This window comes from Apus apus, chromosome 14, assembly GCF_020740795.1.
Source record: "Apus apus isolate bApuApu2 chromosome 14, bApuApu2.pri.cur, whole genome shotgun sequence".
NCBI lineage: Eukaryota > Metazoa > Chordata > Aves > Apodiformes > Apodidae > Apus > Apus apus.
The window spans coordinates 16,491,483-16,507,228 of record NC_067295.1 but is presented as its reverse complement, the minus strand read 5'-3'; the positions used below and the strand labels follow the sequence as shown (position 1 = coordinate 16,507,228).

The following is a 15,746-nucleotide window of genomic DNA, read 5'->3' as shown; positions in this document are numbered from 1 at the left end:
CATCTGGGGAGGTGATGCAGCCAACAAGGATGGTCCTGTGAGAACAGTGTCCCAGGCTCCTGAGGGTGAGGGTGGGTGACCACAGCCCCATGCTTGGGGTCCACACCATGGTCACCTCCGTCGCCACCCCAAGAGCATCACTGTGTTTAATGGCTGTGACTGCCTGAAGGTGTGAGATGCTGGATGAGCTCCAGGGAAAATCATTCAAGAATAGATTGGTGGCTTCCTAGACCATTTTAGTTGGATATATTCACAGCTCTAATTTAGGCCCTGGTCAGAAAAATAACAAATCCTGCCTGAGCAGACACTGAAGTTTGCATTTGAGCTGATTGAAAAACACCAGTGACTTGGTTGGGTATTGTTACTATTTCTAGCTTCCTGTGTCATTTCAGGTTTTCCAGAGAAAGGAAGAAAAAATGCACTGATTTTTAAAACATGTTGGTGAGAAAATACAGACCTCAGAAAATGAACAGCAAAAGCTTTTTGCCCAGCATTTTCTAGTTTTGATTTATAATTTATCTTCCAAAGACAGACAAAGGTCAGTAAAATTTTCCTTTTGGACCAGAAAGCCATTTTTCAGCATGGTCAGTTCTAGCCTGAACTCTGGGAAAAAAACAGTGTTTCTAACCTGAACAGCCACCAACCCAGCCTGCAGAGCTTCCCATGCTGGTGTATCTTAGGCTGACCAGCACGAAGATCCACACACTTCCCAGAGAGTAGTAATTAGTGCACAGATCTGGACTGGTTCCTAAGGAGAGCTGAGACCCACTTACATCTTGTGCCAGTACCAGGTGAGCTTCATGTTGACACCCAGGTAGAAACATCTTGCAGAGGACAGTGGCCTCAAGGTGAGCATTGGCAGACAGGACAAGAACCATCAAAGTGGGGCTGCTGGAAAGCTCATAGACCAGTAGCAGAGGAGTGATAGCCCAGTCCTGCAGCCACAGAGATGTCCTGCTCCAAAGGAGCCCCAAGAGACCCTACGCTCCCTTCTTCCTTCAGGCTTGGGCTAAGGCACTGCCAGTCCTGCAGGGAGTCTCTTCTGAGGATAAAGTGCTGGGATTGCAGGCCAGAATCTTGCCCCAGCACAAGCTTCACTTCAGGAAAATGAGGGTTTTTTTGGTTTGAATGTTGTTGTTTTTAAAGAGAATTCTTAGGAAAAACACTCGCTGAGATGGATCAGCTCATTTTAAAAGTTATCCTGGGGCAAAAGACAGAGGGTGTGGGCTGTGATACACACCCACATCTCTACAATAAGGAAGGCAACAGCACAAAGCAAAAACAATTGCATGAAAAGCTTTCCAACAACAAAGTTTGCAAACCCGCAGAGCTCAGGCTATTTCTTGTGGTCGGTGGGTAAGAGTTCCCAGATAATGGGGCCTGACAATGGAACAATGGGGGCCGAAAGACGCGGCTCATGATTAGGAGTTATATAACAGTGGCTGGCATTTATTAATAACACTCGTGTTGTGCTTTATTTTCTTAGTTAGCACTTTTCAGGTTCAGAGCACTTTACAACCCCTGGCTATTCCATATTTGATGCTTGGCATGAGGTGCCTAGGAGGAAACATTGGCCTGGAGCAGTAGGAACACCCTTCACGCCTGCTTCTGTTGTAGACCTTAGAGGGGAGAAGGGGAAACGTTAAGTGATGGGCTTGCAGTGACTATTGGGGACCTCTTCTGTTCCCCACAGTCTTACAGAAGGTGTAAGACCACAAAGAAACACTGTCTGGGAACACAGGGTGTTCCTGGAATGAGTTATAGAACCTTAACATTTTCAAAGTGCTCCTTTTCCTGGAGAAGGAACAAAGCTGGGACTTTTGCTGGGATGCAGGAGTATGGTTGGGTGTGATCCCAAGTGGGAACCAGCCCTGGAGGAGCAGTCCACAGCCAGCCTGCAGTGATGGCATCTGGGCCTAGCTTTGGGAGCAGGGGTGAGATGTCCCACTGGAACAAAGACAATCCCGACGGCTGTCTACCACAACCTTGGGATGTGCCAATTGAAGCAGTCACCCTGGCTCCTCTTGGAGGACCCACTCAGTGCAGTCTGAGCTAGGCTAGGCTTCCTTCCCCCAGCAGACACCAGCTCTTGACGCAGAGCAAGAGTCATTCTGCCCGGCGCAGGGGATGAGCGGTCCAGTCTGAACAGGTTGTCTCCTTCTGGTCTTGGTAGGCTATTTATTGCTCCTCTGACTGTTGCTCGTGGTATGTGCTGACCGCTCAGCCTGCTCAGGAAAAACAAGAGAATTCCCGTCCAAGCTCCGGTGCCAAGCAGGCAGCAATGGTTTTCTTTTGAGCAGGCCTGGGAACCTCTCCTCAGCCCTGGGCAGCAGATGTCTCAAAAGCAGCTTAGACCTGGGAAAGTTGTAGCCCGGAACCAGGCTTTGGACTCACATGCCCAAATGGCTCATCAGATGGTCTGCTGGCTTGTCCAAAAGCTGAACTCGCACAGATACGAGTGAAACCTGCCCATGTGTGTGCAGGTCCCACGGTTCTGCTCCCAACCAGGAGACATGGGAGAGCTGCAGATTCCCACTGTAGGACCCTCTGCAATGAGGAGGCAGGTTTAGCAGCTACAGCACAAGATGGGACCTTGTGCTCTTCTCCACTGGTTCTTGGAGTGTGCATGCTCCCATAAGCAGTTCTGAGGCATGGAAATCCACATGTCCAGCAGTTCCTCTTACAGGAAAGGCCTGGGGATGCTAAACAAAGCCAAGGGCAAAGAGCCACCCTAGGGTGTCACCCTGTGACAAGCATAGGGAGTCCTGGGGAGGTGCCCATGCAGTCTTGGCTGCAGTTCTCAGCTGCCTGAAAACACAGGGTTATGCTGCTGAAGCGCAATTCCCAGAGCATGTTGAGTAGTAGCCACACAACCTGTAAGGAGGAAATCTCATTTCTTGGTGTGATTTACATCATACCCATCTGTCCAGACATGCCCATCTGTACAGAAGAGCTCTTCAGATAACAGATACCACGAGCCAGCTTTTATTTCACCTGGTATCTCAGGCACTGGAAGCACCAGGAGCACTTTTTGCACTCGTGATCCAACCTCCCAACTGGGGAAAAACTGCACGTACCACCAGCTAACAGCCCTCGGTGGAGAGCGTTGCCTGCTGCACTCCCACCGCCAGAAGTGCAGCTCAGGGACTCCACCCCCTGGCAGCCACCTGCCAGCTGGTGGCTCCTCATGTCTCCTTAGATAAAAGCGTTTGGGAAGATGTAGATGCTGGCACGGTAAACCCCCCTCCCCCAGACTCAACACTGCACATCTTTCCAGCCCTTAGCTGGCTACGTGCCAAACGATGTGTGAGACAGAGACAGCAGGATGCCACTGCAGGGCATCCTCCGTGATGGAGCCCAGGGCACGAATACAGGTAGGGCTGGCACCAGGTGTCACTGGTGACACACGGGGAACACAGAGTGGGCCGGGGCTGCTCTCAGGTCTTCAGCTGCGGCACGTATTGCAGATGGTGGCAGGGGAAACAAGGGCATCTCCTGGGGTCCTTCTCTCATCATGGGTCTGGCTTAGCTTTGGGAAAGAGTCAGCCCTGTGGATACTTCCCACCCCTGGATGGCTTATTTCATGGCCCGGATGGATGACAACCAGGCTGGGAATACTTCACAGCTCCACACCTGTACTATGTGATGCAGGTACTAACAGGGGGGAGTGTCCCTCGAGCCTCACCTCAGAACCTCTGGCCCTGATGGTCTCTCATGACAGTGGTGAGGAGGGGATTTAGCTGCCTGTGCCTGGCTCCAAGTGAGGCAGGATGAGGCGAGACTGGCTGGATGAGACAAGCAGCCAGAGAAGATGATGTGAGCCATTCAGACCTTTGAAATCAAGAGTTAACACGTCCCCTTTGTTGCTGAAGTTGAAACTGGGACACTCCCAGCTTCAAAAATGGTGGGCATGAAAGGTCAGATTTTAGTTCCATACCTCCAACCTCAAATCTATAGCTAGAAACATCTACCAGCACACTCCTTGCAGGCAGGAAAACAATTTTTGTTATGAACCCTGAAATACTGCACAGAAAAGGCTTAATTACAAAGGATTTTCTTTGGGGAAGGAAAACATACTGACCCAGGTGGCAAAGGATCACATTGACCAACCAGCCTGAAAGGACTTTTTTTTCCTTTTTTGCCTTGCATCACTGCAACCACCTCAGCACCATAATCTGAATGCACGTAGTCTGGGGGCTCAAATTAGATAACAAGTCTCTGGTGCTGGTTGAGGGAAACCTCAGGAATGCACCATCATTGCTCTTTTTTCCTAAAGTTTAATTGGATGGGAAATGGTACAGATAGATAAATAATACGATTTCAAGGCAAGTTTGGTTTGAAAAAGTTTCCTGCCAATAGCAAATCCAGTTCCTGGAGCTGTTCCTTTCCAGCATGGCTCTCCACACCCATCTTCCATGTCTTCTCACCTCCAGACTAGGTGCATTTAACAGCATGACCCTGGCTTAATGTCATCTGGCTCCAAAGTTGGTCTCTCTAGATCCTAGAGACAACTATTCAATGGCCAGTCTTGTATTTCTTGCTTTCCTCTGCCTGCTTTGAGGTTTTATCCTTTTGGAAGTTGGTGGGTTTTTCTGACTTGTCCTTCTGAGCATGGCCTGCACCTTGGAGATTGAATCAAAAAGCTTGTAAGGGAGGAGAATGGTCTCCATGTTGTCTGAAGCTGTCCATGGCATCGGGATATCCTGGCTTTGCTCCATTGGCTCTCAGGGCATAGCAGAGCCTGCATCCCCCCTTGGGAGCTCAGTGGCACAGCAAGAAGAAAGAAGAACAGTAGCGATGATTGGAGCTGCAATTCTGCAGGGCTTGTTAGCAGAAATTACTGCCATATTTACCCGTGCACTCCTCTAGGCCCAGGATTAAGTTCTCACATCCCACGCCCAGAGCACACAAACAAGTGCTCTTATTCTCTTGCACATCCACAGAGACATCTCCCATCCCCAGCACAAAGTGGTGGAAGTTTGCAGATGGCCTTTCTTCGGCAGTAGATGTGCCACAGAGTGTTCGCCAGCACTTTTTGATGGAAAATAGTGTCAAAATGTGTCATTTTCTTGAAGAACTGAGGGAAAAACCTGACTGAAATTTCACTACTCCTTTCCTGACTTCTGGCTTGCTACAGAGTTGGTCAAATGTTTCTAAATTCAGCCATGCTTCAAAATTTTTGACCAAAAAACACAAAGATTTTTTTAGAAAAACATTTCTCAATTTTTCCCTTCTGGTTTGGCCATGTGTCCTACTCACTGAGAGGAGACTCCAGTTGGTTTTTCTGACTAGAACCACACTTTAAAGAGCGTAGCCATTCCCTCAATTGGGGCTGATAAATCTTGCAGGCATAGATGAAGATAAATCACATTTTGAGCCCAGAGTACAAATTCTCAGGGTTGAAACATTTGTGTGGTATTTGTTAAGCAATTTGAAGGCTTATTGAAGTAACTGAGCTGGACAACAGGGCTGGACCTGGACCAGGACAACAACTGTGCACAGACATTCAGAGCACAGGCATCAGAGATGGAGGGGCCCGGATGAATCCCACTTCACTCAGAACATTCATGGAGGGTATCTCCTTTCTTCTATGCAGGGTATCTTTGGTTGTGCTTCTTCCACCACTCCCTTTGGGAGGATGGAGGGCTGCTTAGTCAGTCCCCATGGGAGGTCTTTATATTCAAAGCATGCTGAAGCTCTTCGTGGAGAAGAAATTCACTTCAGCCCAGAGAGAAGATGTGGAGGTCTTTGGACTTCTTGACTCTTTCTGCTGGCCAGTGTCTGCCACTGGAAAGGGCAACTCCAGCAATGCCGGGGTGACCTAACAGGACCTCTGGGGTCAGCAATGGGTGCTGAGACACTGGACTTCCCAGAGAACCGCTGTGTCCCCAGCACGTGTCACCAAACCCCAGCTCAAAGCTTCAGCCCGGAGGGTCCTTGGCTGCACAGCAGAGCCCGGCTCCTCTGGGGCGCAGCCGCACCAACCTCGCACTGAGCGCTCAGCCCTGCCCTGTCCCCCCACCTCGTGTCCCGGAGCCGCTGCTCCCTGCTCCTCCGGGCCCTGTGGCGGGCGCCGGGCTCCGGCAGCCGCAGCCGCAGGAAGGCCCAGGGCGGTCCCTGCCCCCCGCGGGGCTCCGGCACCGGGCACTGCCCGGGGAACCCGCCGCAGGCTCCGGGAGCGGGCGGTGCGGGGCCGGGCGGGCAGGGCGCGGGGCCGGGCGGGCAGGATGCGGGGCCGGGCGGGCAGGGCGGTGCGGGGCCGGGCGGGCAGGATGCGGGGCCGGGCGGGCAGGGCGGTGCGGGGCCGGGCGGGCAGGGCGCGGGGCCGGGCGGGCAGGGCGCGGCGCGGCCGGCAGGTGGCGCCCTCCTCCCGGGACAGGCGCCCGCGGGGCCCCGGCGGCGCGTCCGGCCCCGGCGCCAGGGAGCGGGGGGAGCCGCGGGCTGAGCCGGCGGCGGCAGCGCCCGGGGCTGGGAGCCTGCTCCTTGGGCCGGGAGCCTGCTCCCCGGGAGCCCCGGGAGCCCCCGGCCCGCCGCGCAGCCCACGCCGCAGCCCTCCCAGGGGGACCCGGCCTCGCTGGAGCCCGCCGGGTCTCAGCGCCCCGGGGCAAACCCCTCTGCCGCTCGCCAGGGCTGCCCGGCCCGAGGCGGTGTCCGCTCCGCCGCAGTCCCAGCGGCAGGACCCAGCACCGCGCCTTGACCTCAGCACCAGTGTGCGTGCCCGGCCGGGGTCGCTGCCCGCTTTGGGACCCCCTGTCCTCGGCCGGGACCAGCTCCAGCAGTGCCCGTGGGCAGGCAGGGGCCCGTGCTCCCGGAGAGCAGCCTGGCAGAAGGCACCTCTGGGTACAGCGAGTGTCCTTCGTTATTCGCTGCAAAATTCTGCTCCATGGCTACATGTTGACCCACACGCTGCCTTCCCTGGCTTCAAGAAGCCAAGAGGATTATTGGCTGGAGTTCCTGGTGGGAAGGGAGGAAGCAAAAGTTAAGTTCTTTCTTAAAATATGGTCAAGGAGTGGAACACCAAGTCCAGCTCAGTGCTTAATCTCAGCTCTGGGATGAAATACAGTCCCTGTCTCAATAAAGTAGATAAATTGAGCCAAGGCTGGAGGCCCAGTCCTTTGTTAGTACCATCTCCTGGACTTAATGTGTCTTTTGGCAGTAAATGGGATGGAAGCAGACCAGGCAACACTTGAGGACAGCCAATCTCAGAAGGGATCTGATGGCTCTTACACAATGCCCAAGAAGCCCGTGGACCTGAACACCTGTACGACTCCCCAGAGTAAGCCAGGATCCATGACAAGCAGCTCTCTTTCTACAGCACCATTTTTCTCTTTTTCTACCTCAGCCTCAGAGCCCGCTCCCCGAAGTCTGTCCTGCCCTGGCACCTGGAGATGTAGCCTGTACTTCCCTTCTCAGCATTTCTGCTGCTCAGCTCTGCCTCCTGCTACCTCCCCACAAGCTGCCTCCAAAGCAGCCAATGCCAGACGGAGAAGCTGACATGGTATGTGCTGCTGGGCAGGTGGAATAGCCATCCTGGGAGATCCAGGGTCCTCACTGTGGACTCCCAGCAGCTCTGGTAGTGCTGGCTCCAAAGCCCTGGCTTTTTGTAGTGGTTTGTAAGACTTCCCTGGGGGAAAGGTTCAGGTCCTATCTACTGGCCAGTGAGTTTGGCTGGTCACCTTGCTCTCTGCTCTCCAGCACGGGGACGTGTAACTGATTTCTGAGGATGGTGTTTGTGGGTGACACAGCACCTGACACAGCTGACCTAGCCAGGTCCTCTGTGAGCAACCATGCACCAGATGTGGCGACTACCCAAAGTAACACCCTTCACCCCCAGCTTCCAGATCTAAGAAGGAGCCCTTTCCATCAAAGGTTCCTGCAGCTCTTGGGGAGTGTGGGCTTCTGTGAGGGCTCCTCTCCCTTTTCAGGACATCTGTGTGATGCTGGAGAGCAGGGTCTCCTACAACACCACAATGGTGGTCCATGGGGCCCTTGGTGGTCAATTCCCTGCTCCAGGAAGCACGGCAGGAGGCTGATGTTCTCTGGGGAGTGCATTGAACCTCCCTGGCAGGAACGTGCAGGCCTGCAGACTGAGAGAGGCAGAATTGATCCTCTCAAATTCATGGCACCTACGCTGGGCTTGGGCACAGCTGCTCCAGCCATGTCCCAAACATCTGCTTCAGGGCTTGGGTGTCTCCCTGTCAGACTCATCCAGTGAAAAAAAAAAAAAGGCAAAAAAAAAAAAAAAAGCAAGCAGACCGTTTTGCTGCTTGCAAACTAGTCCTGCTTTTGTGAATGGATTCATTCACTGGCCGCCTGAAAGAGCCATTTTAGCCAATGGTCGGGTTGTGAGCACTGCCTCCCAGCTAGTTGTGATTTGCTCTTGATGGCTCTGCCTCTCTGATTGGGCTCCCAGGTGCCACATGACGTGGCCCTTCTCCTTGAACGGGTGTCTGACATTTTTAAGCAGAATACCAAAGAGCTAACGCTGAAGAGCAATCATGTCTCCTAGATGTTGCTGCTGTTAATGTTTGTTTTTAATCACTGAGGGGAAAGGAAGGCTCAGGCACATTTTTTGCAGAAGAACCAGCATTTTGTCTGACACCTTTGGATTGACAGTGAGTAAAGCCCTAGACACTCCCTGCATCCCCTCACATGCATGCTGGTGAGGGGTCAGGGCCCAGTTCCACCCAGCAGTGACTGGACGTGTGGTTGGGTTTATGATTCCTGGAGGCAGAAGCAGCTAAGGAGAACTGCACAGGCTCAGAGAGAAAGGCAGCCCAAGGTGGGTCTTGCACAGAGGAAGCAGACCCCCAGCCTTGCACCTGGCAGCCCTGGGGAGATGATGAGACAAGAGCCCACTTCTGCCCTCCCCATGGGGCATGCCTGCAGTCAGAACCGTGCCCCCTGGCCTCTACTGGCACTATGAACCTCAGTGTTGTGGCATGGTTTTCACTGTAGAGATGAACAAGGACCCGGGGGTGCCTGGAGGAAGCAGGTCCAGCTCATCTGGACTTCCCAGCCAGCAGCAGTCAGAAGGATGGGTTCACCAGGGACCTGTTGGTGGACCAAGCAGGGTGTGCAGGGACAGTGGCTTTCTCTGACAGCTCCTGGTGATCATGCTGGGCTGTGAAGGCAAGTGACAGCAGATGAACACAATTTTGCCTGATGAGAAAAGACCCAGTTTAGCCTGAGCTTGAAAGTTTGAGGAAGCCAGCTACTGCCTTCACACCATTCGTCCAGCTTTCTAGGAATGATGAGTGATGGGCTTAGATCATCACCCAGGCCTGAGTCAGATATCTCAAGAGCTGGCATTAGACCTCTGTGAGCTCTGGCCCTGTGAATCTGGGTCACCCTGGCAGAGCTGATGTGCAGACAGAAACTGCATTCCTGGAGACTGGCCTTAGCTGAGAGGACCTGAGCTAAATGGGGAGAGGTGGCACAGAATGAAATACCCTTTGGCAATGGAGACAAAAGAGTTAACCTGCTCTGATGTCAAAGGCAGAGCAAGATGTGAAAGGCGAATGGAAAAGTGTCTCTCTACCGCTAAGTCAAATGTCAGAAACCATCCTGAGCTCATCCTTTCTCATGAGACAAGCAAGATCATATAAATCTGGGATTTGTGCATTGGAGAGCAATTCACCAGGTGACAGAAGGGCCTTGATATGCAGAAGGAAGAGATGGAGACCTCTGTGGACTCAAGAGAGGGGCTCTCTGCTCCAAGCCAGGCTTTGTAGGGACTCCAAGGCAGAGATGCAGATGTGATCCAGCCAAGGGAGCTGCCCCAGCACAGCACGTGGTGTTGGAGCAGGCGAGCTCTGGCCAGCGCTGGCTGTGGAGAGGAAACCCGCCTTCGCTTCCCTGTCGCGCCAGCAGACGTGCCTGCAGCACGTGGGGCAGCCCCCAGCCCCCAGCTCTGCCCTGCCCGAAGGAGGAAGGGGTTAAACCGCTGATCCTCCTGCTAATCACCTTCTGCTTCAGCCCTGAGACTCAGGAAAGAGAAGGGAGACTTCAGCTGGCTTTGGCTTTGCATCATCCCCCTGGAAGTACTGGGCGAACAGAGGGACCAGCTGGGTGCCCAGGAGAGGGCCTGTGCACACCAGTCAGTGTGTGGCCACAGCCACACAACTCTTGCCAATGTGAGGACAAGCATGACCCAACCTCGAGGATGCCACCCACCCTCGGTGCTCCAGGCCTGTCTCCTGGACCACTATGCCAGAATGCAGGGGAAAGACCCCATGTCTTCAGAAGATGGCACCCACCACATCGCGGGGCTCTGCCAGTTCTGCCTGTTCTGCCCTCTTTCCCCCCCCCTCCAGTTTGTCCCTTAATCACAAGCAGCTTGGGGAGACAATGAAATAACCGCACCAAAGAACCAGGCTGGTTCCCCTTTGTCTTTTGCTCCTTTGAGGCTCAGCAGACGAGGCAAGCCATCACGCCCACGGCCCGGCCGTCCCACAGCCGACTCATTGCCTCCCGGGGCAGCCAAGCAGGAGGCTCCTCAGCACGAGGTGACCACGCATGGGCTGGAGGGGAGGGCAGGGCAGCACCACGGCAGGCTGGCAAGGCAAGGCCCGGCAAACTGGCACCCACCGTGGGGCTGCCCCGGCCTCTGCCAGCACCCAGCACCTTGGCTTTCTTGCTTTTGCCTCCAGACAAGTCGTCATCTCAAGCAGGACCAGTGCGATCTCCCCAGAGACAGAGGCAGCCCCCCTCCTCCCTGCAGCACATGGCACGGAGGCTTTTAGGCTGGTTTTCTCCAGAGTTCACACAAATCTCGCCTTCCCCGTTCCCCCCCCCCCCCCTTTCCCTGCGCAACTGAACTCAGCCATTGAGCCCAGCGAATGGTTTATTTCCCAGGTTAGCACAAAGCAGGGGTCTCTGTGTGCCCCTGGAACCAGCAGAACAAAACGCACAAAGACGTTAGAGGGCCATTTGTAACCAAATCCCAACACACCAGATACTGTTGGGATTATGTCAGAAATATTTTCCCAGAATGCCCTCCCCCCATGCTCCCTCCTACAGATGTTCGGCCCCCACACCACAGATGTTGTTCCTCTTGCAAAATGAGCTTTCCCCTTCCTCTCCCAAATGCCCCTGATGTTTTGCACATTGCCTTCGCCGAGGTCTCTTTTCTACCCTGCCCTCCGTGTCCCCCCCCTTTCCTGGTCCCTCGCTGACAAACGTGTGGAAAGGCCGACCTGCTTTCTCATGCAGGGCCAAGGGGATGGCCACAGGGCTCTGTGGGGACATCAGCTGCTGGGTGTCACTGTCCTTCTTGCCTTGTCCCCACTGTGCCCATTAGAAAAGCCCTCTCCCTGTTTCAGCCGCTCTCTGCGCACAACCTCCAGGCTCTGCAGGCCTGCTCCGGGGGGGGGGGGGTCACTGCACCACAGTCTCCTCGGATGAAGCCAGAGGGATGCAAGTCAAACCCCTCAGAGGGTCCTGGGCCTTCCCACAGGCTTGGTGTCACGCCGCTCTCCGCTGCACAGGGAGCTGGAGTGGTACAGTGTCTCCCCACTGCTCTGCAAATGCCCTGGAGGAGCACAGCTCCCCGCAGGCAAGGGCCTTCGGCAGCAGCTTGTTCCTTAGGGATGCCGGGTGCATTTCAGACACCAGAGTGAACGGCCAGACCTTCCCCTCCAGCACTGGCAGCCCACGCGGACCACGCAGGGGGATGGGACGGCCTGGCAGCCCGTCAGGGCCCCACTCCAAGCCCTACGACACACAGACAGACAGATCTCCGTCGGGAGCGGGCTTGCACTGCCAGTGCCCCCGCTCCCTGGGGCTGGGCTCCTCTCCAGCCATCCCACTGCCAGCAGCCTGCCCACGCAGAGCCAGCCCGACTCTCCCTTCCCCTGGCTCCATTAGCTCCAGCAGCAGAGCAGGGGGTCCCACCAGCCCCACACACGAGGCTGGCACGCTGAGGGCACGCAGCACATGGCAAGATCAGCCCATCCTCCTGACCCCGGCACGCACCCGGCTACGCCGTGGGAGACAGATGCCAGCCCCGGGGCTCCGCCACGGCAGCAGGGCTGGGCACAGAGCTCGTTTCCATCCTTCCCTCCTGTGCTACTGGCGGCAGCTGGGAAAAAAACATTTGTTCTGACACACACGAGGCCGCCGAGCTGTGTCAGGCGCTTTGATGGCCAGGGCGGTAACCTCGACCGCTTCCTCTGCCAGTGGGAGAGCCAAATCCAAGAGGCACAGAGCATGCGGAGCCCGGGACGGGCGGCACGAAGCAGGAATCTCCCAAGGACTTCAGATGACACCTCCACTCTGGGACATCGCAGCTCTTTTAGGCATTACGAGCCATTCCTCTCCCATCTGTTTTAGCTCCCCAACAGGTTCTACGTGCAAAGAAAAGCCAGAGCAGGATCCTGGAGAGGAGCAAGCTGGTGGAGCTGTGACCAGCCTTCAGGGAGTCTGATGATTTACACCAACGTGGCCCTTTACTCATCATCACCTGCTGGAGCACGAATTCGAGTCTCTGCTCATCTCCCAGGGAGCTGGGGTGCAGCACGGGCATTTTCTTCAAAGATAGAGTTTATTGCTAAAAATGTTTTGATCAGTGATAGCTCATATTTACATTGATATGTTTTTAAAGGAATATTCAAGTAAACATTTCCAATAGTTTCTGGCATAATCTCTAGCTTTTTTTACCTATACACAAACGTTAAAAATAAATAAACTGTACACAGAAAATTTCCTTTAACATCTCTACATGACTATATGTATTCCCACACAAGAAAACAATTTCACTCTTTTATAGATTTGTACTTTTCTTTAAAATTTCCTCCTTAATTAATCGTTATACACTTAAAAAAAATAACCTAGAGAGCTTGGCAAATTAGTTCAAACATCAGTGACAAGGTCTGAAGAAGACCAAGAAAAAAATTAAAACACAGAAAAACAACCATCTTCGGGGATGCTGCTGTTCTTTTTTTTTACCCCCCACCCCTCCCCTTTTCATTGTGATAAAATCATCTTTACAGTAAATTTCTGCCCTTCTTCAGCAGGGAAATGCTCAGGGGCTGTGAGGATGGATTTAAAATGTGGTCCTATGTCTTTAAAATAATAATAATAATAACAATAATAATAATATTAATAATAATAAAAAACAGTTGCAATCTTCCCCCTTTCCTTTAAAATCTCTCTATTTACACGGCTGGTGTTTTTTTTTCTTTGTTGTTTTTTTTTTAAAGTTTTTTTTTATTTTCCTTTTGTTAGAAGGCTATATACGTATAAAAATAGACATCTGATTGTAGTGCTTTACTGTGCCTTTGGCCTGCCCTGCAGTTCCTGGGTTTGCTTGTCCCCTCTCAAATAAAATAACATTAAAATAAGTCCAAAAAAAGAAACACAAAACGGGTTCCTCCCCCCCACACACCCCGCGCTGGGAGGGGGTGTGGAAAAAATCCAAACGACCTCCTCCCCCCCCCCCGAAAAAAAACAAAAACAAAAACAAACACAACCAAAAAAACCACCATCCAAAACGGCAAAAGAAGGCAGTGCAAGGGGCCGAGGGGGGCTAGCAGGAGCACTTGCACTCGGAGATGAGCGGGTACTGCACGGGGATCCAGGTGCAGTACTTCTGGCTGGACCAGCCCTGGCAGTGCCAGCGCAGGAAGGTCTTTGTGACCGACTTGACGGGTTTGCAGAACATGCCCTCGGGCAGCGAGCAGGACTTCTCGGCGAAGCAGTTGCCCTCCTTGATGTAGCGGGGCCAGAAGCGGACGCCCAGGTCCTTCCAGGTGTAGAGCACGGGGCAGTAGGTGTACGCCCAGAGCCACTGCAGCACCTTCCGTCGCGCCTTCTTGCCCAGCCGCAGGCGGGGGCCCGGCCCCGGCCCCGACCCCAGCCCCAGCTCCAGCCGCCGCAGCTCGGCGGGCAGCGCCGGCCGCCCCCGCCCCGCCGCCTCGGCGCCCGAGGCGTTGGCCGGCCCCGGCACGGCCACGGCCATGAAACCGGGGTCGAAATGGCTGCCCAGCTTCTTCCGCAGAGTCCTCTCGTCCAGGTCCTGCTCCTTGGGGTCGTACTCGGGATCCGGGTGCTCCACGATGTCTTTCACGGGCAGGTTGTCGCTGGGCGAGGGTCGCAGCCGCAGGAAGGGCTGCCCGCCCCCCGGGCGCAGCAGCCCCAGGCAGGAGCAGAGCAGGAGCGCCCGGATCGCCGTCATGCTCCGGGCGGGCCCCGCCGGCCCCGGCTCGGCGGTGGCTTCCCCGCGGGGCTGCCGCTGCGGGCTCGGCTCCTAGCGCTGCCCGCCGGCGCCTGCCAGCTCCCGGGGACTCATAAATAGGCAGAAACAAAAGTCCGGCGAGGCCCGTTACTTTAAATAGCTCGGCCGGGGTTGTGTGACAGACGCATCTGAGGCTCGCTCCGCGGCCGCTGGCTCCCCGGGGCTCCCCGCCGGGCCGGCTCCAGCCGCGGCCGGGAGCGCCGGGGGGTCCGTGCCTCCCCCGCGGGCGGCGGCGGGGCAGGGCAGGGCACGGCGGCGGCCGAGCCTTCCTCCTCCTCCTCCTCCGCCGCCGGTCTCGCTCGCTCCCCCCCAAAATTCACAGCGGACTCGTCTCCATCGCCATGGTGACAGCTGGGCCGAGCCCCACGACAGCTCGTCTAGACGGTGTGACAGGGTTTGGCGTGAGACCGGAGCCCGAGAATAAAACCCTCCTTTATAGCCGGGCGAGCCGGGCGAGGGGGCGGGGAGGAGGGTCACGGCGCCGCGGTCCGCTCGGGCGGCCCCTGCGCGGGCACCGCCGGGGCGCGGGGCTCAGGCGGCGGCGGGCGGCGGCAGCGCCCGCGGACCGGCAGGGCTCCTCCTCATGACGAGAGGCAGGGGCGGCCCGTGGCCCCCCGGGGCATCCTCAGCAGGGCGGGGGGTCCCCGGCACCGGCGTGCTGCGGCTCCCGGCGCGGTCCCCGGCGGCTCCTCGGCGGGGGCGGGCAGGGGCGGGCGCGGCCGCCGCTCAGCAGCCCCCGCGACCCATGCTGCTGCCGCTCCTGCCGCTGCTGCTGCCGCTGCTCCGGGGGCGCGATCGGCCCCGCCGCGCTCACAGCATCCAGCCGCGGCTCCCGCGCCTCGCCCGTTCCGCGCCCTGCGCTGCCGACTCGGCTCGGAGCGGTGCAGCCCGGCCCGGCGGGGTTCGGCTCGGTGCAGCCCGGCCCAGCGCGGCTCGTCTGGGTTCGGCGCGGTTCGGTGCCGGTCGGTGCCTCCCGCTGCCGCGCACCCTCCCCGCCCGCCCGCCGCGCTCTGCCGCGCCGCCGCTCGCCGCACAAGTTAAATACGCGCCGGGAGAGCGGCCGCCCCGCCCCCGCTGTCACTTTCGCCGCGAGCTGAGTGACAGCCGCGCCACCGCCACCGGCTCCTGCCGCCACCGCCACCGGCTCCTGCCGCCACCGGCTCCTGCCGCCACCGGCTCCTGCCGCCACCGGCTCCTGCCGCCACCGGCGGGTCCTGCCGCCGCCGGGTGCGCATCCCACCTGCAGCAGTGGGGGTTGCGGCAGTCGCCGGGCGCTGGCCCTCCCGGGCTGGGTCGCGGTGCTATAGGGCCATCACCCCAGCCGTGGGCATGGCACTGGGCTCCCAGCCCCCAAGAAGCCCTTGCCCGCCCTTGGCATCCTCTGTCTGCGCTCAGCCCCGGTGGTCCGGGCACCTGCACAGACCTCCCGGGTAGCTGGGCCCTCGCTCTGCCTCTGCTTTCCAGCACTGCGCCGCTGCCCCACCGTGTCTGATTCTCCACCACAGCCCGT

General features: G+C 56.5%; 1 protein-coding gene across 1 annotated transcript; it reads right to left on the bottom strand.

Annotated features, from left to right (window-relative positions):
- Positions 1 to 13,430: 13,430 nt before the first annotated feature.
- On the bottom strand, positions 13,431 to 15,213 carry LOC127390527 (noggin-2-like). Its single transcript, XM_051632292.1, has one exon. The coding sequence runs from the start codon at positions 14,174 to 14,176 to the stop codon at positions 13,529 to 13,531; it is 648 nt and encodes a 215-aa protein (XP_051488252.1). The 5' UTR covers positions 14,177 to 15,213; the 3' UTR covers positions 13,431 to 13,528.
- Positions 15,214 to 15,746: the final 533 nt, after the last annotated feature.

What these genes read in the sequence shown, in the direction of transcription:
- LOC127390527 (XM_051632292.1), bottom strand. Translation starts at nt 14,176, where the DNA reads ATGACGGCGATCCGGGCGCTCCTGCTCTGCTCCTGCCTGGGGCTGCTG.